Consider the following 25,733-nt stretch of genomic DNA (forward strand, 5'->3'; position numbering starts at 1 on the left):
AGAGGATGGATGAGAAAATCTTATTCCTTTTAGGAAAATAAAGTAAGAAAAACCTGAAATCCGCCTAAAAGCACTAATCTTGTGAGCATAAATTCCATTGTCTAATTGATTCTGACCCATTTTCCTATTTCAAAGCAATGGTTTGACCTATCAGCTGCTGCAAAACAATGGCTCTCCATTGACTTATGGGTAGCATTAAATGAGCATAAGAATTTCATTATGTCACTGAATTAGCAGTTCAAATTAAAATTTTACATGGCATTTCAGCCATATCATATGTAATTGATAAAAGATTCAACCGCTTAAAACATAAACATAAAACAGAAGGAAATGGTTTAACTATTTCTGACTAAGTTAATATATTTCAAAAATTCTCAACTTCATTTGAAAGATACAGTGAGCCATTCAGCTAAATGATTTAATGCTAATATGAGCTTCATACATTGTAGCATTAAGGTCATATCCAATGATATCCTGTCAAATATCTGATAAAGAACGCACCTGTGGTTGTGATTGAAAGTACTTTATCTGCATTAAAGAAGTCACGTGCCATGTTTCATAGCTCATTTCAGTGCCATAGAATCAAACCTAAAGAAACATAATATTTCTTGACATGTCAATCCATTCCTTACCACATTTTTCAGTTCCAACTTCACAAGATTGTTCGGTATTGTCAGAAAAATGATGTTCTAAATCCTGAAATTCACACAAGCTGCTTCCAACACCTGTATCTGAAACTGAATAAAATAAAGACAAAATGGTTCCATCAAATGAACATAAATGTTAAGAACCAAGCCTGGACTCCAAATATCATGATAAATTTTGGTATACAATTATAGGGAAAGAAATTTCAAAATGAGTTCGGGCATCAAATATAAGCAGAAATCAAGGTAAACAGGACTCAGATCAAGAATTGCTAGGATCCCCAGCCTAAGTCACCCTATTAGACTCAAGTGAGTCTAAACAAGATATAGCTGATTTTATTTAAAAAAAAGCACATAGGCACCCGAAATGGTGAGACTAGGGGAAGTCCCGCAACTTATCAACAAGACCCCATAGCCCGCCATGTCTGAGTGACTCTGGTGAGTCTTAATCAGACATTTAGAGTTTTAAAGCATTGCTGCCACTGCATAAGACCCAATTAAACTTTTGTCCAGACTATCTAATGATTAAACAAAATGAGTCTTATGCCCTTGTATAATATGAAATTTAAATTAATAAAGAAAGACTGAATAGAAGAGATTGATGAAAATTTTAGGTACAATCTCAAGGGCGACTTGCTGGAATGTTTAGGCCCAAACATATTACTTTCACAACCCAAATCATGCAACCGAGTCACCAATTACGCATAGTAGGACTTACTCTAGGGTATGGTTGAGTTAAAACTAATTGTGTTTAAGCAACAAGTGTATTCAATAAGAAATAAATCATGTCTATATTTTTTTTTAGAGATATAATAAATCATGTGCATATTTACAAAAAATTTCCAAGCAAGCAAACTAAATTGCTTCATACACAAAATCAGAATGCATACATTCTTGGAATTCATGCCATAAAAAATAGAAATTCAACATGCATATCTTTTGGTGAAAAATCAAAACATGTAGAGCATTCTACCCTATTCTTGATTCTTTCTCAAATTCCAGGCTACATCCCTCAGTTCATAAATGCATAGAAAGTAAAATTTGTAGGAAATAGAAAACCTTTAAAAATAAATTAGGAAAATATCAATTAAGGGGCCAAATCCCCTCACAAAATCCCTAAAGGGGTCACATGATCACAAATTACATTTTAGGGTTTTTTTAAAAAATTTCTATTTCAATCAGGTACATCTTAAAAAAGCCTTAAAAAATTCCTAAATTGCCCCTATTCTATGTTGGAAAGCTCGAACTGTTAGGAGCACTTTGGTAATTTAACCCGAAGGGCCTTAATCAAATGACAAAAATACCCTTGCTTGTTTAGAAATAGAAATACCTAACTTCTTCAGTACTTGAAATGAGGAACAATAACTTGTATTTGCCTTGCCTATGTCAAATGACACCATACCCTTTATTGTTCCTCATTTCAAATGCTTGACAAGTTTTGTATTTTAGCAGCTCATCACCATCCATGCTTCTTTCTCCCTTCTTTTTCTCTCACCTTTCTTCTTTCTCTCTCTTCTCTTATTTCTTCTTTCTTCTATCTTCTTCCTCCCTTTTCTCTCTTCTCTTTTCTCTCTCTTCTCTCTCTTCCCTCTTTACTTTCTTTTCTTTCTCCTTTTCTCTCTTACAAGTGGTGGTATTTCTGTCATTTTATAAATACCTAGGATTAAACTACCAACATGCCCCTTACTGTTCGGGCTTCTCAACACCAAACAATGAATCTGATATGAGAACGTTTAAGGATTTTTACCTGATTGAAACAGAAATTCAAAAGTAAACCCTCAAATGTAATTTGCAATCATTTGACCCTTTAGTGATTTTCTCGAAATAAATTAATTCTGGCAGATATCACCAAAGAACTACCGAAAACCTGAAAAATCTTCATTCAATAAAATATACCATTGAACATAAAAAGTTACCAGCTGCATCTCTAAGATTTCGAAAATCACGATAAACTTGTTAAAATCATTGTAGTTTTAACTAAGGCATTTTCACACTTCCATATAGCTACGAATCATTTTTAGGAATAACCATGTGCACTCTATGAATGAAAATAAAGCAGTATTTTGCCCGTTTCCTCTTGTTCAAATTAGGATGTGAATGATATGAATTAAATACCTATGAAAGAAAGAATTGCATATCCATAATATTAGTTATTATATTCTTTAATAAAAGGTATCCAAAAAGGATCTTTTGATTTTGAAATTTATTATTTAGTGAAATCTAGGTCAAAGATGAGTAGGTCACAAGATGAGCTAAACCTCTACGCCATAAAAAAAACTATTATGCCATTTTTGAAGAAGAAATGACCAAAATACCCAAAAATGAATGAGGCATATCTTGGAGATGAAAAAAGATGGATGAAATTTTCATTTTAGTAGAAGAAGTGATTATCCACTTCTCCGATTCTAATAGGGAAGCAAAAAATAAGACTGCATCACCATTTTTATTAATTGTTTTGAGTCCCACTGGAATATTCTAGTTCCAAACACATTTTGTAACTAATTCCTTAAAGAGGGGGAGAGAATCAAGAAGGGTATCAATAATTTTAGAGATAGTGAATACCTACCTAACGTACTTTCAGGTCTAAAATATTCCCTAAATTCGTAGTTTTTGGTCCCCAAAATTCGACAACTTTTATGTTGATCTATTTATCACAATTGATCGACAACGACGGGATAAAATTTTGCAATAAAATGAAATAAAGAAGGATATTTATATGCAAATCAAGATAAATAACAATGTTTAATAGTTCTTCCAACAATCACTCTTATAATGATTATTTTATGAGTATACTAATTATATATATATATATATATATATATATATATATATATATATATATATATATATATATGAGTATCAGTGTATGAGTTAAAATAAATTGCATGAAAATAAACCAATGTTGACATCCATTATGGCTTACTTGATATGAATTTCAAAGGCAAATGCACAATCAAGAATACAGATGATTCATATTGCAAATATTGAATGTACATAAATTGATTAATAATCTGCATAAACTTATCTCATATCCAACACATCTTTGGATCATGAAATTTATGAGCTGGAATTTTTTCATATGAACCTATAACAATTTGCTTTCAAGCAGATACTTTAATGGCCAAATTAATACATATTTACATGTTCTTTTAAAATGAATACCAGTGGGAGAATACTTTCATTTGCTGGTTGAGAATTTCTTAGTATTAAAATGGAAAATAGAGAAATACAACTTAACCCAAAAAAAAAACAAAGGAAAATTCTGGAAATTTTGTATGTCAATTAGGGTACAATGAAATTAATGCATGCACCATCTGCTTTAAATGATCCATTGATGCGAACTTACATGGAAATTGTATCACAATGAGCAACAATATGAACATGTGTTTGCACTAATCAATTAAAAACTTCCACAAATTAGACAACTGCATAAAATATTACATGAAAAATGACCCAAATTAAGGAATGAACAAGCAAAAAATGACATAAAAATCCAAGATTAGGCCAATTTAAGTCTACTCGATGAGAAATTATGTGACTAGTGACCAAAAGCTAGAGCAGTATAACCTAAAATTGTAAAAATGGAAGAAATACTATCCTAAATTTATGCATTAATATCGATAAAAACAAATGGAAAATCAAAGCTTCAAATGTCATGAAAAATGAAAAAATTTAAGTGCTTTTAGCGTGATAACAAGTACATGAAATACTTCAATTTTAGCGTGATAACAAGTACATGAAACTAACCAAAAACATGGAAATCTTAAGTCTAATATCAATGAGATTAGCCAATAAAGGTGCATTCTGAACACAGTCAGCAATTTTACCAAAAACAAATCACATTGAGCTTGCGAGATATAATTTACAAGAAAGTAACTCACTAATCGATCATTACCTTAAAAAATAGGAAACTACGCAAAATCAATAAGTAGCTAACGATTTCAGAGAACAATACATTTGGAAAATATAAAAAAAAATGACCAAAATTTAGTGCAAAAATATTAACAAATGAATAAAGAAATCAATCTCACTTGATATGATACTCAAATGAGAAACTGCAACAGATGATCTTTTCAAAACAATCGACACTCTGCACAGGGTTTCGCACATCCGGCATCTTTGAATTGCAAGCCCGATTAGCTGTAAAAGATACAATAATTTTAACATAAAAAAAAAAAATACCAGGAAGGAGAAGAAGTAAATTAAAAGAATGGAATCTATTTGATGAACGAGGAGGAGGTTTAAAAGCTTACATAATAGCAGAGCTTTTGAGTTGCAGAGGCTTCTTCCATTGGAGCTCTGCAATTTCGTAGGGTTTTTGTTTCTAATTCCAATGAGTATCGAAGAAGGCGGGAGATGGCCTCGCTCAATTTTAAATGGTTGGAACAATGACGAAACTACCCATAAATATTTCCCGAAATAACTCTAAAGTAACACGAATTCCTTCTGTTTGAGAAATTTTACGCGAGGCGCATATGTAAGGAGAACTAACATTAGGATCCAGGATTCCAGAATCTAGATGGATAGATGATCATGTAAATTGTATGGTCAGGGATGCTATCACCATCCAATAATCGTCCATTAGATCGATTGGCTGTATGCCACAGGGAGGGTTGAGACCCGCGTCAAACCATAACATGACCTAGAAGAGTGAACTTGGTTCGGTTTATCTCCATGGCCATCAAGTCAAGGCTTGGACGACGATGAAACTTGTGATCTAGATTTTCTATGTTCATATGGATCATAACATCCTAAGTCCATTGAGTTCGACGGTTGGGCAACTTCCACAAAAAGTCAAAAAGTAAGGGTGGCAACGGGCTAGGGCAAAAGCAGATGGAAAAAAAATGAAGGAAACAGAAAAAAAAAAAGGAGGGTTAGGTAGGGCCAAACTTGATTGGCATAGGCTGTAGCCCGGACCTAACCTACAAACTTTAGAGTTGGGCCAACTAGGCCTAGTTGGGCCACCCAGCCTATTGCCAACCCCAGTAAAAAACAATGATGATTTAAAAGCTGAAAAATTACATCCATACCCCTTTAATTAACAGTTATCACTAAATCCCCCTATGTTTATGGTTATTACACTCATACCTATTTTCTTCATACTTCTTTTCAAAATGACCAAAATACCCAAATTTTGGATTTTGAAAACCAGAAGGTTTTCAAACCTGATTTAACCTTGCTTTGAAAGAGAATGAGAACACTACAAGTTAAAAAAAGAGAGGAAGAAATAACTTTGGAATTTCAAATATCCAAAATTTGTAGTTCCACAACAACATTGAGGTTTCAAACCCCAAAGTTTGTATTGTTGTCATGTGCATTGCTTTCTACTACCAAAATTGCAGTTACAACTCTATGTTTTAAGCAACAAAATTTTTACTATTTCAAGTAAGAGTGTACATTGCAAAATTCCAACAAAAATTACGGGGTTTCCAAACCCAAAACTTTTATAGTTTTGAAGAGTTGAGAGTTGTTTATGCTCGAAATTGTGAGTAGAGGACTACACCCCCACCTTGTTTTTAGGTGCAAACATATCGATGAGTTGGTACAGTATGGGTTATCAAATTATGTTTTGAGGGACAATCGGATCCTAAGACCTTATCCCCCTCGGATCGCCATCAAAGTCGGCTTCCCTTGTCATCTTAACGTTGAAACTCACCCAAGAAGGTTTTGAAAGGGATTTGTACATAAAAGGGAGATTTTAATAAAATAGACATAAAAAGAGAATAAACGAAGAAAACCACAAATAAGCAACTAAACTAAAAAGATGCAAGTAAACATAAGTAAATAATCTAACTACTAGATGCCAGAAGAACAAGAAATTAAAAACCATGGAAGCAAAAGAAGTAAGACTAACCTAAACATGCATAACATAAGATGAAAGAGAGAGATATTACCATGGATACACAAACATAGTTCCGAAGAAGGAAGAGGATGAGATCCTCATCGATGGGACAAAGAGATATGAGTATAAAATACAAATAAAGATAAAAATACAACATGAAGAAAAGTGAATAGAAGAAAGGAGAGTGAAAGATAGCTTATACTAGTACATAATCTGCAACAAAAGTAATCAAAATAAATATAAGAAAAAAATAAAAAGAAATAACATGAGAACGAGGGTTAAGATGAATGAAATAGAGAGAAGCAAGGAATGAATCATTAAAAGGGGAGAGAGGAGGATAGGTAAGTGTGAATCCTTAATAGAAGGTAGTGAAGATCAAAAAAATCAAATATAACAAGAAGAGAAGAAGAGAGGCTAAGCCATTGAATAAAATCTAAGGGAAAAAGGAAAGTTAGTATAAGAGAGGATAGGAGATGAGAGGGGTGGATAAATCCAAACTATTAACAATGACCTAGTTAAAAAGGTGAGAAATAGATATAACCTGAAGAAACTAAGAAAGACTAATGTATTGAACAAACTATAAGGGAAAAAGATAAAATAAATGTAAAAAAGAGTGGAGATTAAGAAGAATGAAGAAGATGAGATTCAAACTATAAGGTAAAAGAAAAGTGAAGAAATTAAAGAGAAAAGCCCCTAGCTAAGACGGAAAAACATAACCGATAAGCATTAGGTTAGAACACATGAGAGATGTGAGAGATCTACATTATTATATGAATAAGAGAAGGGAAAGAAGAATGAACACAACTAATCGAAGAAATAAGAGAAGCAAGACATGAGAATACCATTAACAAATAGAAAATATAAAAGATCAAAACGAGGATAGAGAATCTAAACTAACAAGAGATGGAAAACAAGATGAGATATCAATATAACAAATCAAGAAGAATACATGCTATAAAATGAAAGAGAATCACTACTTAATGAAGAAGACAATGAAAGAGAGAGGGATCTACACCATCATTACTAATAGTAAAGAGAGGGAGATGAATAAACACAAAGATCCTAACTAGAAATAAATGCTCTTGAGAAAGGAATGAAGAATATATAGAGTGAAAGATAAAAGAGGTTCATTGAGAAAAGGGGATCTACATCATCAAAGTAATAAAAATGAGTAATAAATGCCAAAACAAGGGAAATAAATACAAACTAACAAAAAAGGGAAATGAGACTAAATATAACTAATCTAGCTTAATAAATACCATGTTAAATAAGAGAGCATTAAAGTAGATAAAACACAAGAGGAAGTAGACGAAAACAAGCAAAACTAACTAGAAGATGATAAACGCCAAGTTTATAAAAGGAAAAGAAAACTTCATCAAGAAATGAAGAAGATAATGAAAGAAATCATAAATGTGAGTGATGAGTGAAAATAAATCTTATAAAAACAAATAAAAGAAAAAAAAGAGGGGGAAATGGCATATAGGCCGGGCTCCCAAGCTTGGCAACCAAAGTCAGCGTCGATTCAAATAGTAAGTTTGCACAATCAACCCAAACTTTCTCGGTTCTTAACGTGGCAGATATAAATAAGAAGAAGGAGGACCGAAAGCTCTGATTATCCGGAGTGCCTTCGATTTGAAGTGTAACTTGAAGGAGTTTGTGTTTGTAGCTTTAGATTGAAGGGTTTGGTAGGATGGGAGTTGCTTAAAGGGGATATTCTCTCAAGCTCAAGCTTGGGTTTAAGATCAATAAATATCTGGGCATAGTCTAGGCACAAGATCAAGAGAACTTTAACTTTTTTCTTGAGGTGAAGTGGGCTTTTTATAGGAAAAAATGAACACATGACAACCTGTATCCAGTTTGTGTGAAAGTTTTTGTCTTCAGAGCTTTGGCGCCATTTGGAATAGCGTTGGCGCTTGTTGGACTGGCATCAAGTCATTAATGCTTACCATGATGACAGTTAGTAGAAATTAATTGCTCATTAATACTGGTCTGTACGATCTGTCAAATTCTGACGCCATTGGCAATCGCACCAACGACATTCTGACTGCCGCCCGGCACTTTTTCAGGACACATGACGTGTATTGATTGCTTTGATTTTGCCAATTCCAGTTGTCTAGCCGTCTTGGTTGTACTTGCCTCTGATCATCATCTGATAAAAAATTGACAACCTCGCTCCCCACTGATGGCTAACATGTCAATACAGGTCTGTCACGATGGAAGGTACGAACCGACATGTCAGCATGTCAGATCAGTCACTGCTGCCAGACTGTGTCTCGTCGGTTGAAGTTCTCGAGACCTGGCGCCATTAGAAAGGGCTCTGTTGCTAGGCCTCTTGATCCTGTTATAGTCTGGAAAGTGGATCTTGTTGTGGCTTGGTTATGGGGGCCTGGGACTTGGCACTACTGAGAATGGCGCTGACGTCATTGGGAATGGCATCAGACCTCTAGTGTCCCGGGTACCCATGTTATGACTTTGGTGCTTCTGGTATCTTGTTGTCGGAGTTTTGGTAGGGCTTTGGTGCCCGTTGTGGTAACATCAGAGCCTTTCCTCTTGGATACTTCATAGGTGGACCACTATTGGTCTTCCTCACCTTGTTCAAGCGCTTGATGCCCTTAGTCCCACTTGAGCATTAAGGGTTTGATGGATACTAGGTTCACGGAGAATGGCTGCTGGTGGGGTGAATGGTTTAAAATACTCGGGGTAGTCTGCCTAGGATATTTCAACCTATTAATAACCTTAACAGTCAAGATCGGGGTGTCTACAGTTGCCCCTTTGTGTCGCTTTTGCCTCACTCAAATGGTGAGACACAGAGCGGCAAAGAAGTACAGCCTTGCAATAAAAGAGTTGGGTGGAGGAGAAAATCTGGACTGATCCTCTGCAAAGTCATGGCCTCTTGAGAGAGGGGCATGTCATGTCTAGTGGTCTCTCCTAGGACCCGGTGGTTAGCTTAGCCCGTTGTTTGGGGCGTCATAGGTTGGTCGCTCCCAGAATCATAGCTTGGGACCCAGAGGTTGTAGCTCCGTTTGTAGATTGTAGGGTCGGTGTACCACTTCTTTGCAAATTCAACGTCAAAATCATCTTGTATGGAATGTTGTAGTTGAGAATGACAGAGAAATCTCGACTGAATTGATCATAGATAGCCTCATATCCCAAGTGTGTTTCTAGGGTTGTCTAAGGCTGGTGATGGTTTAAGAATTGGAAGTTTTTGTTTTGTTTCTAACTAATGGGGAAAATGGGCATGGTAAGTAGTTTCTACTTATCGTAGATATTTCTCGTTAGAATCAAGTGATTATGAGTGCAATGTAATCATCATTATCAGGGCCATTCCCACTCCTTTATTTTCAAAAATCATTTTTTAGAGCAAGGAAGTTGTGAAAATCAAGAAGAAAGGTTTTAAAACAAATTCTAATGTCGGGTTACGATTTGAACCCAAAAGATTAAATTTTTTTAAATGACATACACAGTGTAAAGGGTTTTTATAAGTTCCCAGATCATGATTGCCTGATACAGGATTTTTGGATTTTTTTTTAAAAGAGAGATTTTTTGAAAGTTTGAAAATAGACTTGGTATGCATTTTAAACTCATGCGATCAAGGAGTCATCCAAGCAATTTAATGTCATGCGGTGATGGACAAGGTAAGTAGTTTAATGTCATGCATCCATGGACGAGGTAAGCAGTTTAACGACATGCTTCTAAGGACGAACATTGAATTGGATTGCCCCTAGCAGATATTACCAGTATCCGTTGGGAAGTATTGAAGGGACATTGGTTTTGACCAATTAATTAATTATTTGGGAGATTCGGCATCTGTGTTAGGTCAGGTCCGGGTCAATTCGGAGAGATTTTGCCAAGGTCACTAGTGAATTGTAATTGTCTCCAAATGACAAGGAGAAACTTTCTTGGTTATTTATTGATGTATGCCCCTAAGGGAATCATCCAGCGAGTCTGCCTTCCTCATGTCAGGCTGGTATGATATTGTTTTGGATCCCTTGGGAGTTGAAATGATGAGTTGTTTTCATGGCGGCACCATTGGAAATGTATCTAATGACATTCCAAATGGCTTCAAATAGTGTAAGGGTATTTTCGTCAATTGAGGACTCATGATGTCATGACCCAGCCCCCTGACCCCTACCATTCCCAAACGAAGGGCGACAGAGTGCGAGATAGCGACTGGAGGTCGTGTACGTCACTCAGGTGGGAATGGCATCAACACGTGTTATAATTGCGAAATCAAAGCCAACCATGAACTAAACTAAACATAAAAACACATGGCCACAGACAGAGCAAAATAGAAACCATTTATACTGATCTAGCCTTCAAAACTTCGTTTACAAAGGTTCAAGGCGTTACTGGCCCAACAACAAAATACCATTCATCAAAATAACATTATGGTAATGCCACCAGACACCTACAATCACAAGCTTCCTGAACAACGTAGAGCTTCCAAAAGTCTGCTACCATGTCCAGCTATCCATGTACAAGCTATCGGTTGTCACTCTACATGGAAGGGAAAAGAGAGGCAAGAGCTAAAAGCTCAATAAGTAAATCAGTACCCTACAGTCCTGCCTACAAGCTTATAAATAATGACAGAGCCTACAATTCAACAGACATCGTATTGGCAATCAGAAAGTAAAGTCATTCCCCAGAATATGTACATTAACAGCATAAAATGAGTATTGTTCAGAAGTTGGAGCATCTAATATTTTCCGAAATAGCAGTTGCATTGATGCATATCACAGTCGCAGCCAGACAATCATACATGATACTTAATTCAAATAGACAGAAACAAAATCAGAATCAGAAATAGAATCAGAAACAAAATCAGGAACAAAATCATTTACTCCCGAAGTAGAAGTCATATCGATCAAGCTAAGCCAATCTTACAACTTGAAACTTCTACCCTCATTTGGGAGGGATGACAATGACAAATAGAGGTCCCATTTCGTAGTGTCCTCACTCACACACCTGATTCCCTGCACGCCTTGGGGTTTTGATAAGCTAAGGCCTTGCAAGACACGGCCTTCTCTTTGCGCCTTTAGACGAGAGGGCGTTACACCATCAGGACCCAATGCGTAGTGCCCATAACAATTTGGGGGGCGCGACCTACCCTGTTATTCAGAGTTATCTCTCGACTCCACTCCCATCATTGAAGTCGGGGCAGAATGAGAACTTGTCGGTAAAACAGAATATCCACTACCAATGGAGGACCCATTGCGTAGTGGCCAGAATCGCATATAACAAAGTTCATATAACAGAAACAGAATATCTACTACCAATGGAGGACCCATTGCGTAGTGGCCAGAAATCACATATGACAGAGTTCATATAACAGAAATATAATATCCACTACCAGTGGAGGACCCATTGCGTAGTGGCCAGAAATCACATATAACAGAGTTCCATGTACAAGCATGCATAGCATTCATTCATTCATACTTTACTCTTTTCAAAAGGTCAAGAGCATTCAACATTTGTAGGATCATAAGCATTCTATTTAAATCACCTAGCAAAAGGGATTAAGCTGTGTTCAGAAAGAGACATCAATGCATGACATGTGCATAATTCATGTGCAACTTAAAATTCATTGTTGTCCTTATGGCATGTACAAGATGAGGCATGACATCCAAAATATGAAGGGAAATTCAACTAAATTATGAATCCAATTTGCTAACTGAACAATACTTGATCAATTGAGGGTTCATAAAACCAAAACAGAATATCCACTACCAACGGAGGACCCATTGCGTAGTGGCCAGAAATCACATATGACAGAGTTCATATAACAGAAACAGAATATCCACTACCAATAGAGGAGTCATTGCATGGTGGCCAGAAATCACATATAACAGAGTTCCATGTACTATATGTACTTCCGGTGGATCAGGACTATATGTTGTAATAAGATGATTGAATTCTAATTTATCTGTATCTGACTCTTGCTGAGATAAAGTTTGTAATTCTAGAGTTTTAATTCTATTTTTTAATTGGTGAACCTCTTTTTTGACTTCTTTAATTTCATGTTTTAATTCTGAAATCGAAGGTTCTTTTTGTTTTGTAATATGTTGTTCACTCACTCTTTTCATAATAGAGGCAAAATTGTATTCATCAAGTGTTTTACATACATAGCATTCATTCATTCATACTTTACTCTTTTCAAAAGGTCAAGAGCATTCAACATTTGTAGGATCATAAGTATACTACTTAAATCACCTAGCAAAAGGGATTAAGCTGTATTCAGAAAGAGACATCGATGCATGACGTATGCATAATTCATGTGCAACTTAAAATTCATTGTTGTCCTTATCAATAGTGAACATATGGCCCTATTGGCTGAATTCAGCAAGGTTGAGAACGATACCATCTCATGCCCAATTCGTGCTTAAATTCAACCATCATTCATGCCTAAATTATGATTTATACATGCTTGGATTCATACTTCATTAATATATGATTCATACAGCATTCATACTTTAGTTCGTGCTTCAATGCATACTTCAAATCATGCTTCAATTCATGCTCATGAGTCTACAGGGTAGTGACCTACTTGCCTCTTTGAGTCTCCAAAGATGATCCCAAACTCCTTCCACATTCCCCTCCACCAAGCTTTCTCAAACTATCCAAGAATGGCACCAAGGGCTAAGCTTTAGCTTCAAACCTGAGGTGTAGACAGAGAAAGAGTGGTTTTGTACTCCAAAGGTGGGGAGGTGGCTTTCTATGCTCGCCAAGTGGCCTTTGCATGGAAAGAAGATTGACATTTGGTGCACAAGACATCATGCAGCCAACAAGTGGCCGGCTTGCCACATGCACGGCCTTTTCTTCTTCTACTTCATCGTGTGCCTTCTTCCTCTATCATCGTGCACACGCTCTCTCTTCTTCTTCCTATCGCCACGTGCTTCCTTCCTTCCCTCCTATAGCCGCACCCTCCCATCACGCTCTCTTCTCCCATCGCTGCGCGCTCTCTTCCTTCTCTCCTTATCGCCGCGTGCTCTCTTCTCCCATCGCCACATGCTTTCTTCCTTCTCTCCTTATCGCTGCATGCTCTCTTCTCCCATCACTGCGCTCTCTCCCATCGCCGCACGCTCTCTTCTCCCATCGTCACGTGCTCTTTTTCTATCATCGTGCGCTCTCTTCTCCCATCGCCACAGGCTCTCTTCTCCCATCGTCGCGCGCTTTCTTTCTTCTCTCCTTATCGCTGCACACTCTCTTCCTCTATGCCTAAAAGGAAAAATTTGGGTCGTTACACGTGCCCCAAGAGAATCATCAGTCATTATAGGCCTGCCCTAGTTTTCGGCCTGACAAGACTACCTATGATCCGTTGGGGGTTTATCAGGAAATGGCATGTCATTTTGATGGGGCGCTATTGGAAATTCCTCTAGCAACATTCCAAATAACTTCAAATAATTGAAGGGTATTTTCATCATTTGACGACCCGTGCCCCAAGATAATCATCTGTTAATATATGTCGGTCCCGATTTTCGATCTGATGGGACTATCTCTGATCCCTTAGGGGTTTGACATGAATGGTAAGTCATTTAGATGGGGCGCTAATGGAAATGCCTCTGACGACATTCCAAATAGTTGAAGGGTATTTTAATCTTTTTTATGCCCCATGCCTCATGGGAATCCTCGTCGTTATAAGCCTGCCCCGGTTTTCAGCCTAATGAGACTACCTCTAATCCTTTGGGTTTGTTATTGAAATGATCAATCGTGGGGTTTTGGGTGATTGGCATCTTTAGTATGTCCTCAGATCCTAGGAATGTTCAATACCATGGAGTATCCCATTTTTAAGATATTCTCGTCTTGCAAGATTCCTGCTTTTACAACTCTTGTCTTATCGTTACATGGGACGATTCTTGATGAGTCCTTTCCATAATGTGGGCACCATTAACAATGGTGCTGACGGCTTTGCCATTGCCGCCAGCCCACTCCAGGTAGGCCTATATAAACCGGGCTCGGGGAGGAGTTTTTGTTGTTTTGTCACTTTAATCTTTCCACTCATCCCTTAGTATTTCTTGTTATTCATTCGATGTTTGGGCAAAGACAACTAGTAGCCATGTCTCAGAAAAAAGACTTCCCTACTCATTATGATGGTCTTCCTTTCCCAAATGATTTTCTGAATCAACTAGCCCACGACATCCTTTCCGGATACGTCCCCAAAGGCTTTGAGGGTACTCTCTTATCTCTCCCTGGTTTTGAGAGTGGTACGAGTCAGCCTGGGATTGGGCAAGCTGGCTTCTTCTTTCTCAGTACTCTCTTTTCTTGGAGTTTTTCAGATGGCCTCATTAGTTGGGCCTCGATCTCGTCGAGTCAAGGGATCATGAGTGGGGACCCGGATGTGGGGTCCAGTCCAAGATTTCTCTCTAAAAAACTGCAGTACGAGTGGTGCATATGCGGGTAGGTACCAACTAGTGGAGAGAATTAGAAGGGTGTGATGTGGGACCTACATCACGGTGGGTTCTTGACACGTTCGAACATGTGGAGACGCCCTCTTAGATCACGACGGAAAGCCCCCTAGCCTAAGGCTAGTTCGACTTTGGCTCCCTTGATACACTCAGCGCCTAGTGAACACACATGCGTAAGATGACCAGACAAGTGGGTCGAAGGACCCTGACTAGTCGTTAAACAAGTGGTTTATTGAGGATGTAATGGGGGAAGACTAAAGAAGGTTAAGAAGAAAGGGGGAGAAAATAAAGGATTGTTTGTCAGTCCGATAGCCTTTCGATTTCATCCTAACAAATATCCTTATAATGGTAAAAATAATAACGATAATAATGAAATATCTCAAGGAAGGAGTACAGAGGGAGAAGATCATATGTGTGATTGAAAAGAAAATAAAAGAGAAGTAAAAGATAAGAGATGGGGATAAGAGAAAAAAAAGATGAGATGAAAGGAAGAAAATGTGAAGACAAAAGAGATCAAGAAAGAGAAGGAGTAAGATTGAGAGAGAAGAGAGAGAAGAGAGAGAAGAGAGGGGGGCCGAAAGAGAGAGAGAGAGTAAGACTGAAAGAAGGAGAGATTGAGATAGAAAGATCGAGAAAGAAAGGGAGAGAGATCAAAAGTGAGAGAGATAGAGAAAGAGAGAGTGATGAGAGGAAGGGAGAGAAGGAGAGTCGGGCCCGTGCCATGACTTGGTGAAAGAGGGAGAGTAAGAGTAGAAGAGAGAGAGGGATGAGAGAGAAATAGAGAGCGAGAAAGAGAAAAAAGAGAGAGAAAGAGAGGGAGGAAAGAGAAAGAGAGAGAAATAAAGGAAAGAAGAGAGAGAGAAAAAGAAAGAATAGAGAGTGAGAGCAAAGAGGAGAGATGAGTGAGAAAGAGAGAGTAACGAGAGGAAGGGAGAGAAGGAAAGTCGGGCCCGTGCCTGGTGAAAGAGGGAGAGAGAGTAAAAGAGAGAAAGCGAGAGTGACGAGAGGAAGGGAGAGAAAGAAAGCTGGGCCTGCACCTAGGTGTAGGCCCGTGACACGGTGAGAGAGAGAGAGAGAGAGAGAGAGAGAGAGAGAGAGAGAGAGAGAGAAATCAAGACAGGGAGGGGAATTGACAGAGATAGATAGATAGAGAAAGACCAAGAGAGAGAGAGAAAGACCAAGAGAGAAATCGAGTGTGTAAGATTGAGAAGGAGAGGGAGATTGAGAGTGAGAGAAAGAGAGAGAATTTGAGAGAGAGATTGAGGAAGAGTAAGATTGAGAGAGAGATTGAGGGAGAGAAAGATTGAGAGAGAGAGAAAGAGTAAGAGAGAGTGACAAGAAGAAGGGAGAGAAGGAAAGCTGGGCCTATGCCTAAGCGCGGGCTCGTGACTTGGTGAAAGAGGGAAAGAAAGAGAGAGTAGAAGAGGGAGAAAGTAATATTGAGAGAGGGAAGAGAGTAAAGAATAGAGAGAAAGAAAGAAAGAATAGAGAGTGAGAGCATAGAGGAGAGAGAAAAAGAGAGTGACGAGAGGAGGAAAGTCGGGGCTGCGCCTAGGCATGGGCCTGTAACTAGGTGAAAGAGGGGCTGGGAGAGAGAGGGAGAGGGTAAGATCTCGAGACAGAGAGGGAGGAGAGAGAGCAAGAGAAAGTAGAGAGAAAGAGAGGAAAGAAGAGAGAGAAAAGAAGAATAGAGAGTGAGAGTAGAGAGGAGAGAGGAGAGAGAAAGAGAGAGTGACGAGAGGAAGCGAGAGACGAAAAGTAGGGTCTATGACCTAGTGAAAGAGGGAGATAGAGAGAGAGGGACATGATAAGATCGAGAGAGAGCAAAGAGAGAGAAAGAGATAAAAGAGAGAAAGAGTGGAAAGAAGAGAGACAAAAAAAGAATAGAGAGTGAGAGCAGAGAGAAGATAGAGAAAGAGAGAGTGACGAGAGGAAGGGAGAGAAGGAAATTCGAGCTTACGTCGTAACCTAGTGAAAGAGGGAGAGAGAGAGAAGGAGAGAGAAAGAAAGAGAAAGAAGACATAGAGAAACAGAAGAATAAAGAGTGGGAGCAGAGAGGATAGAGAGAGAAGGAGAGAGAAAGAGAGAGTGATGAGAGGAAGGGAGAGAAGGAAAGTGGGGCTCGCGCCTAGCTCGTGACCTGGTGAAAGAGGGAGAGAGAGAGAGAGATTAGAAGAGAAAGAAAGGGACAAGAGGAAGTTGGGCCTGCGCCTATGTGGGGGCCCGTGGCTTTGGATGAAAAAAGGGGGGAAGTAAGTGAAAAAAGAGAGAGGATAAGAGTGAGAGAGAGAAAGATCGAGAGAGAATTTGAGAGTGAGAGAGAGAGTAAGATTGAGAAGGAGAGGGAGATTAGAGTGAGGAAGAGTAAGATTAAGAGAGAGGAAGAAGAAGAAGCTGACCTCACGCCTAGGTTTGGACGAAAAAGGGGGGGTAAGTGAAGAGAGAGGGGGAGAGAGATTGAGAGAGAGAGGGTAAGAGTGAGAGAGAGTAAGATCGAGAAGGCGAGAGAGAGAAATCAAGAGAGATAAATCAAGGGTAAGAGAGAGGGAGAAGAGGTAAGTTGGGCTTATGCCTAGGCGCGGGCCCATGGCTTGGTGAGAGAGAGAGAGAGAGAACAAGGAGAGGGGAGAGGAAAGAAAGGAGGAAGTCAGGACCGCGCCTAGGCACAGGTCCATGATTTTGAACGAGAAAGAGGGAGATGAGAGAAAGAGAAAGAAAGAGAGGGAAAATTAGAGAGAGAGAGAAACTAAGGGGGGGAGAAAGGCGAGAGAAAGGAAGAAAGAGGGAAACTAGGCCCGCATCGTGACTTTAGACAAGAGAGGGGGCTTAAGTGAGGAAAGAGAGAGAGGGAAAGAAGGGGAGGGGTGCTCGGACCCACCTTAAGTCTGAGCATGAGAGAGAAAGAGAGAAAAAAGAAAGAGAGAGAAAGAAGAGGGAGAGACAAACCGAGAGAGGGAGAAGAAGAGAAAGAGAAAGAGAAAGAGAGAGATAGGAAGAGTGGGCACCAGGGGCTTAGCCCCTGGTTTGAGACCAAGAGAGAGAGAAAGAGAGTAAGGGTGGTTGCATAGTGTGGCCATTGAGTCCGGGCCGAGGGCTGGGTTGGTCCTAGCCTTCTTAGTGTATCCTTGAAGGTGGGTTGGGTGTTTTGATGATGAAGTGAGGGCGTAGGGTTAAGGCTTATGAAGTAAAGACTGTAGAAAATAGGCCTAAGGTGTATAAGGTAGGAACTATGAGAGTTGTGATAGGGTGTATGGGAATAGGGATCGAGGGAGTTGGAAGTGAGAAGTTCTAAATTGGAAGTGGAAAGTTCTAGGTTGGAAGTGGGAGATTCTAGGGGGAGTCCTCAATAAGTGAAAATTTTCTCTCTCCTCTTTTTGGGGGTGAAGAAGATAGAGTAAAAATCACAAACTAAGGATAAGCTCAATGTATTTCATTAACTTTTTACCAATACTTTGAACTTAAGTCCAACTTTTCAAGCTTAGGGTTGCAAATCAGCATAAGGTGCTTATATAACATCCCTTTGAAACAAGGGTGGATGACTAAAAGAAAGCTAAATTGTCAAAAATTACAATTTTGTGAATTAAAATTGAATCCCATTTTTGGGGTAATTCGAGGCCTATTTTGGGTTCTTTGGCAACCTTTCGACGAAAATAACATCGTAAAAGTGATGGACTTGACAGACGATCATTTTGATATATAATTTGATCCTTGAATCGAGGTTTCGAACCCTTCTTGAAATTCAGTGAAAGATGAGAAACTGGCAATCTTGAATGTTTGACGTCATCCATTTTTTGATGTAATGGGTCGATCTTTTCATCATAGAATGATGGGGAAGTCGTAATGATCATTTTGTGATAAAAATGGCTCGATTTGGTTGCCGGATCATTACTTTCCGAATTGGAGAAGTTGCTGGAATATGGGATTGCGGTCACCAAAAAATGTCCCTTGTTGCAACGTCGAAATGCAGCATCTTTGGTCTTTCATCACATGTAATGTTCACCTCAAATCGACAATGTCACGATCGCGACATATCCGTTTTCAAGACGATTTGAGATCGGGGCTTCATGATACGACCACTTGATCGAAATGGTCTTTACCTTGCAAAAATATGCAACACATGATTTTTTTACTTAACTTTACTCTAGAATTTCTTTTGTCTCGGGACGTGCCATACATCAAAAGGTGTGTGTTGATGAGATGAAGAACCCCCCGAATTTTGTGTTTGATAGGGCCTAAAATGGAGAGGTTACGTCCTTTCAAAGATCATCCTGAGTTCATAAGGCACAGTTTCCAGAAATGGAAACTGGTTCACCGGGTGTACAAGAATAGTGTAAAGCCAACCCTTTTGGGGTAAATTGGCCCTCGAATAGTCTAGAAGTGCCTGAATGAGCTAAAATTTGATATATAGGTGTTTTTGGACCTTATGAATCCAATGGAAGAAGTCTGGTACTCATATAAGACCCCAATAATAGGGATGTCGTTGTGAGGCACTTTTTTTAGCATGTTTGGAGCTGAATTTGAAAACTAATTTTCTATCTGATCTGCTTTAACTTCGTCAGATCAAGATGGAAATTGGTGGGTGCTCTTAAGCAGTCAAACTCCACTTCCACATGCCTTTTGGGACCAATCCGACACCTTTCAAAATTCACTCAAGATCAGGGCTTATTCTATAAATGCATCTGTAGTCCATAGGTTCTTTGGTACCTGTAGGCCTAGGATGCAACTAGCTTCCTCCTTATTTTCACCGAGGATATAAGTGTTAAAAAATATCCTACAACACTCATCTCATGCGAATATCAACTTGTAAGAAGCACTGGTTGAGCGGTTCAACCCACTCACCAATACTTTCTTCCTTCCCACGAGAGAAATCACCTTAACCCTGGAGGAATTGTCTAGGATTTCTGGCCTCCGCTTGCCTGAAAATGTCTACAATCCTTCGATTGGAAATAACGATCATGCCCCCATGGGGCACCGATTTTTTAACATTTGATTCCCATCGAGGGTCGAATGGATCGATCTTGAGGCCTTAGTTTGCTCGCAAACTGAGCTTAAGCTTCAGAATCTCTATTTTTTCCTTTTTGGTCTAGTTTTATTTCTTTCTGGCCGAAAGACTATCTCCTACGCATTACTCCCCCTTATAACTTCCTTTTGAGAAAGTCGTGAAATCTCCATTGTGTCGATAGTTTTGACCGGTATTTTTCAGGGGCTTTATGACCGAGTTACTCAAAGGAGTCGATACGTTGAAGGAGGAGTGTTATTCATGCAGGTATAGACCTTGTTTAACCTTCCTTTTTCCTTCATATTCAGGATTTTTACTTTTGGTTTTGATCAGGTGTGGGCATACAAGAATATAGCCGTGGTGCTCCCTTTACGGGCTCGCATTACTTAAGTTGGGGCAAGGGGTTTGGCATATAGAAATGATGATGCCAAACCATTGCCATTGGATAAATATCGAGGCATCCTAGATGGCCTAACTGAGGTTGATTGGTATTTGAAAGGATTGGAAGATTTGATTATGATACGCCCATCGATTGGTCACATTTGTGTGACCTTGGCTGGCCCATGTTTTTGTGAGGAGTATTACCCTCATCGAGTATTTAAACATGCCCGGTTCAATCAAGGATTCTTTTATATTTCTAGCACCTTCAACCATCGACTATCCTGAGCTTGAAGTACCTTTCCAGTTCTTGGAAGGAGTATTTGATGAAAATAGTTGGCCCACGATGCTCTGTTGTTTATGAGACTTGGTGGGAGAAGACGACTCTTGCCCCTTTCCTACCCTTTCTATTGGAAGGATAATGCCATTGTGCGGAGGCTGCCCTACTACCGTGGCCTCGTTCCCTCCAATCCCAAGCCCTCTTCGGTTGAAGAGGCTCAAGATGTAAGCCCGTGCTAGGGTTTGGTTGGAGCGCCATGGTGGTGCCCCTTCCTCTTCTGTTGAATGACTTATTTGGGCCTTGTATTTCAGTCCTTCGTGCTCTCTTTTGTATTTCTGCTTTGTAATATGCATTCTGATGCTTTTTGCTTTAATGAAAGGCTGAAATGCCATGTTCCCCTTTTTCTTTTCCATGATGTGCATTTGTTAGATTTCCTTTGTTTCATGAAAATACGGACATTAATGAGCTTTCTAAAAGCATAAGGCCTTTGATTGCCTTAGAGTGGCGCTGATGTTCTGGATGGTACCAACTTGTTCATGACCAGGGACTCCCCAAAATCTTGGCTAAGGATCCCAGAATCCTGACGCTAATGGAATTGGCACTGATGTCATTTCGAATGGCGCCGATGCTTGGTTACTCGAAAGGTCACCATAGTCCCCCGTGCTTGTCCTGAGTTACGTCCACTCACCCAACGATTGGACTTTCGGCAGTTTTCTTTGCTGCTTTTTCTTTAAAATATATCTCTAAGTTATTCGATTTCCCTCTTTCTAAACATTTTCCTCATTTCCCTTCTTTTGTCTTGCCGAAGCATAACTTTGAATCATCCCCTTTTCTGCCGGAGTGTACTTCTTTTGTAGAAGGAGGGGCGAGTGACGACTGATTTTAACCAATGGTGCTTCGAGGGGAAGCATACCGGGGTGAGATTGCGAGAAGATAAGGTATGCAATATCCTCCCTTTTTCATTTTTCTTCCTTAAAAGTCGTAGGTTCAAAAGTTTTGAGTAGACCCAATCGGGATGTTTTGTTTTCCAACTTCCGATGGATATTCCCCTTTGTGGTTTTGTTGGCTTGAATATGTCGACCTCATCGAGTGATTTAGTCGTTCAGAGGACCTTTTGATCTCGTTCTTTGTGATCCAGTGTTCTGATGGCCCAATTGCCCCTGACGACATTGTGAATGGCGCCCTGCTTAGTTTGACACCATTCACAATAGCGCCAACAATCTGATAATGCAGTGCTCGGGGTCTGGTGCCACCGCCATACTTCTGTTAAGGTCACATTCGTCAGGATTCCGACCTGGGGTGATTCGGGCCTCTAATTTTTTGATTCATTGAGCCTTGGGCGGAGACTATTTTGGCCCAAGGTATCCCGAGGTGAGACCCTTTTGAGGTCTTGCTTCCCTATCCATTGAGTTTGTTAGGGATGGATTCATCTTTGATATGCATGTTTCCTTTTGGTTCCCTCTTTTTTTTTTGCTTTTTTTTCTTCCATGTTCTAAGGTCAGGACCCTAGAATAGGGAGAGTTGTTTGGTTGTGTGTTCTTCCTTTTAACTTGAGTGAAAAATGCCGGCAATAAAAGAAGGTTTACTCAATTTTTGATGATTTGGCATTTATTTCGTCCCTTAGCCCGTGTCCTTGAAAACTCGGTCATCTATATGGCCACATGATATGGACCGAGCGGCTCCCTCCCCGCCTAATTCAAGAGGTTATGAAGGTCCTGCTATGGGAAATTTGCAGGATAAGGCCGTTTCCCCTACGTATTCCTATGATTAGTGCTTTAGTCCACCGATTATGCCTCGAAACTAGGACCTTCCCTCTCCCTTGTGGGGAATTAGGTATTACCCTGGTGGATCTTACCACAATGGGGGTGAGCAATGATGAGGATCCCCTCCTATGTGATCCCCCATCTGTGGGTGAGAGCATTTGAGATAAGGTAGAGTAATTGTTGGGGTAGGCTCCTCTTGAAAATCAGCGGCGTAAGAGTGGCAGGATACCCAGCTCTTGGTTTTTAACAGCCGTGGGAGGGATTGTGCTGACCCGAGAGGAGCAATATGCTCATTCGAGGAGCACCTTATGCTTCTGAGCAAGAAAACTTCCTTCCTCGAGCCGAACGACGCCGACCGGGGATGGGGTGGAGATACTGGAAGAGGGGAACATTCGAGTGGAGGAAGTGGATGTCCCTGGTGTGGGTGAGGACGCCTCTGATCCGGATGATGAGGATTTGGCTGCTCACCCCTCTGCCCCTCAAGGTGATGGTGCAGAGAGATCATGCACCAGTCATAAGAGAACCAGGGAGACGGGTAGAGAAAGTGCATCGAGAGGTGAATGAGCTCGTAGCGAAATTCTTGTCGCGGATATAGTAGAGGATGTCACTCGCCTAGCCGCGATTTATCTTGAGGTTCCTCCCCCTATGGCCAATAAGGACTTCCCAGTAGCTGATATATTTAGCCCCTCATTCCCCTCCTGATGATTGGGTTTCATCTCTTGAGGATGAGTGTACCCTTAGGGGCTTCCTGGCGTATCTCTTGGGGGAACCTTCTTTTTCCTGATACTTCCAAGAGATCACCCCGTGTCAATGTTTATGGGTTGTTAAGGAAATCATCTACCTTTGTATAGTGGCTTGAGGGCCAGCTATCCTAGTTTTTCTTCTCAATGGTGCGCGAAAGGCTTCTGTAGAGTGGTGTCTTCACAGCTTTTCTTTAGGTAAGATGCTTCCCGTATGTGTATTTTCAAATTTTATGGCAGTTAATGTCTTATCCTTTTCATCTTTATACATCTCTGGGCATGGGAACATATTGTTGTCACTTGTCCCGTTCCTTCAAGGGAGGCCGAGTATTTTCCCATTAGCCAGCGATGGGCGAAGGATGGCTTGAGAAGGTCCAATGCTTCTCAGTCTCTCATTATACCCTAATTTTTAACTTGTTGAAAGAGCAAGAGTTATCGAATATTGTCCCCTTTGTGCATGAATTCTTTTCTTGACCCCTTTGCTTGCGTATTTACAAATTTCCTTATCTTTAGATTGACTGGTACCCTTATGCAAACGTTGAGAGCCCTAACCTAGTTCGAGATTTCTCAGGTGTGTTTCCCATGACATCCCTTCTTATTTACGTGGGTATATAGAAGCTGACCACCATGGTCGAGTTTTAGGAACTGTGGTCATCCTCAACTAGGTTTACTGCAGACTCCCGTCTTTACTTTCCCTAAGATCAGTGATATTCGGAGATACCGAATTGTCTTGGATCCTTCATTGCGCAATTGGGAAACCGTCATGACCCCCAGGAGGCTGTTCCTGAGATGGTAACTTCTGTGGTATTCGAGGCATATTGTCAGAAGTATTATCGGTCTGTTCGATCTTTTGTCTTCTGTTCCCCGTGGTTCCGTTGATTCGCTCGTGATTTCATAGATCTGGGGCAGATGAGAGAAGAGGTGTCAGAAAGTGGAGCAGCTTTTCTCTTTAGACTCACTTTAATAAGTTGCATCACCAATTTCACGAAGCTTCCCCGATTGGCGCCCCATTGGAGCAAGAGAGAGACGGTTTGCCACACTTGGCCCCATCTTCATCAGATATCCCTTCCACTAATGCTCCTCCCTCTATGCAATTAGATCCTTTGGGGACTATTGTTTGGGATATAGAGCGCCTTCGGGCTCAAGTCACGTTTCTTCATGCTGAGAGGGTATGTATCATTGGCTTTATTTCTTCAGTTTCTGTTATTTTCCCTACCTTTTACTCTACTTTTTTTTTTACTCTAGCCTTCCTCTTTTTGTAGGATCATGCAACGGTGGACTTTGAGGACAAGGAGGATATGGTGAGGATTCTGGAGGCTGCATATATTGGGAAGGGTGGTGACCTACTGCCCATGAGGTGATTAGCTAGAGAGCGCAGGGTTCCACCTCCTCCTCAGGAGGGGACTTTTGGTCAATTTGTGGCTAGGTCAGGAAGTCGAAGATCTCATGGGTAGGGCGGCCATAGCTCTTCTTCAGCGGGTGTTGGGTCTTACTAGATTGGTGGCGACCAGGAAGCCTCTTCTGCGAATCCTTCCCCAAGTGGGCAGTAGCCTTCCTCGACTTCAAACCTTTTTATGAAAATTTGTTGTTTGAGGGCATATGTGCCCCGTCATGGTTGACTTGTTGGGTTTGTAATAATTTTGCTTAGCCACCATACTTTTTGGCTTTATCATGGTTGATCTTTATCCCCTTTTTGCTAATCTTATGGTATTCCCATCGATTGCATGTAGATGGATTAATGGACACCAATCATGCGCACACACCCACAGGTGTGAATCCTTTCTTGTTTTTGACTAGTAGACGCCATATTTTGTACACGTTGAAAACACATGAGATAGAAAATGAGTTGTCCCTTGATTGCCTCAAACATGGATGAGAGAGAGACCTGTTTTTGCACTGGTTAGACTTGTCATAGGCAAAAAAAATAGCGTTTCCATCAAATGGTGGTTAGCAGTTTAAAGTCATGCAACCATGTACTATAGATCTTATTTTGAAAAGATTCTCGAAAGTGATTTGAAGTGAATGAAAGTTTTCATGAAATCATAAAAAACGGGAGTGGGCCTTATAGTTTAGGCACCTTTGGCCCCTTGGTGTTAATGAAATTAAGTATATTTTTATGGGTTTAATTAGATCCAGACACTAGTTTTAATACCTTAGTTTTGAAAATGAACTTTTGCCCCAAGAGTGAATTCTTATGAATTAAATTATTCATTTTCCAAACAAGATTAGTTTTTGAAAAGGGAAAATTAATTTTTAGGAAGCCTGATTGGAGCTTGAATGGCTCCGTCTTAGACTAAAAGGACTTGGAAATCTCAAGTATTTTTCGCCTCGAGCATCTGCCCCTTATCTTGCACATCAATAAATATTCTTTGGTTTCTCTTTGACTTATTGTCTTAGAGGCCAAGGAATGTCGTTCCTGAATTCTTGGTCTTCCCTAGAATGTGTGAGAATTCTGGGAGGTTTGTGACCCTTGAATTGATTGTGGTCTTTCCTTGGCAGTTCTAAGCTTTGAACGCCCCTTTTGGGCTTTTCATCCATAGCACACGGTAATAGGGTCCTTTTCAGATTTTCATTATTCTTGGATTTTTGTTTCGACTTTTTTAGCCATAGTATTTCTACTATATCAGTCGTTTCCATATATATATATATATATATATATATATATATATATATATATATATATAT

General features: G+C 39.8%; 1 protein-coding gene and 1 long non-coding RNA gene across 8 annotated transcripts in view; one reads left to right on the plus strand and one right to left on the minus strand.

The window, feature by feature from the left end:
- The window catches only part of LOC18430515 (type 2 DNA topoisomerase 6 subunit B-like), a 42,333-nt gene extending 36,969 nt beyond the window's left edge, over window positions 1-5,364 (minus strand). For 4 of the 5 annotated variants that reach the window (XR_016050852.1, XM_088860286.1, XM_088860288.1 and 1 more), the window contains exons 1-4: window positions 4,898-5,364; window positions 4,676-4,784; window positions 633-737; window positions 502-528 (exon numbers count right to left, since the gene is read on the minus strand). Coding sequence is in view for 4 of the 5 variants with exons in the window: in XM_088860286.1 (XP_088716412.1) it covers window positions 502-528; window positions 633-737; window positions 4,676-4,784; window positions 4,898-4,936 (280 nt within the window). In the remaining variant the exon portion in view is untranslated. The remainder of the gene's footprint in view (window positions 1-501; window positions 529-632; window positions 738-4,675; window positions 4,785-4,897) is intronic. The other variant, XM_088860287.1, reaches the window with a different exon arrangement.
- Window positions 5,365-20,549: 15,185 nt separating this feature from the next.
- LOC110006924 (uncharacterized) lies at window positions 20,550-24,766 on the plus strand. 3 transcript variants are annotated; one of them, XR_016050853.1, is made up of 4 exons: window positions 20,550-20,804; window positions 21,090-21,483; window positions 23,620-24,217; window positions 24,311-24,766. It is a non-coding gene; the product is annotated as an uncharacterized LOC110006924 (long non-coding RNA). The 3 variants fall into 3 exon arrangements; XR_002280311.2 differs by lacking the exons at window positions 20,550-20,804; window positions 21,090-21,483 and adding an exon at window positions 22,488-23,246 and having other exon boundaries at window positions 23,562-24,217; XR_002280310.2 differs by lacking the exons at window positions 20,550-20,804; window positions 21,090-21,483 and adding an exon at window positions 22,488-23,246.
- Window positions 24,767-25,733: the final 967 nt, after the last annotated feature.

Source organism: Amborella trichopoda, chromosome 3, assembly GCF_054954075.1.
Source record: "Amborella trichopoda isolate Santa Cruz 75 chromosome 3, AtrichopodaSantaCruz75HAP2 v2.0, whole genome shotgun sequence".
NCBI classification, from domain to species: Eukaryota; Viridiplantae; Streptophyta; class Magnoliopsida; order Amborellales; family Amborellaceae; genus Amborella; species Amborella trichopoda.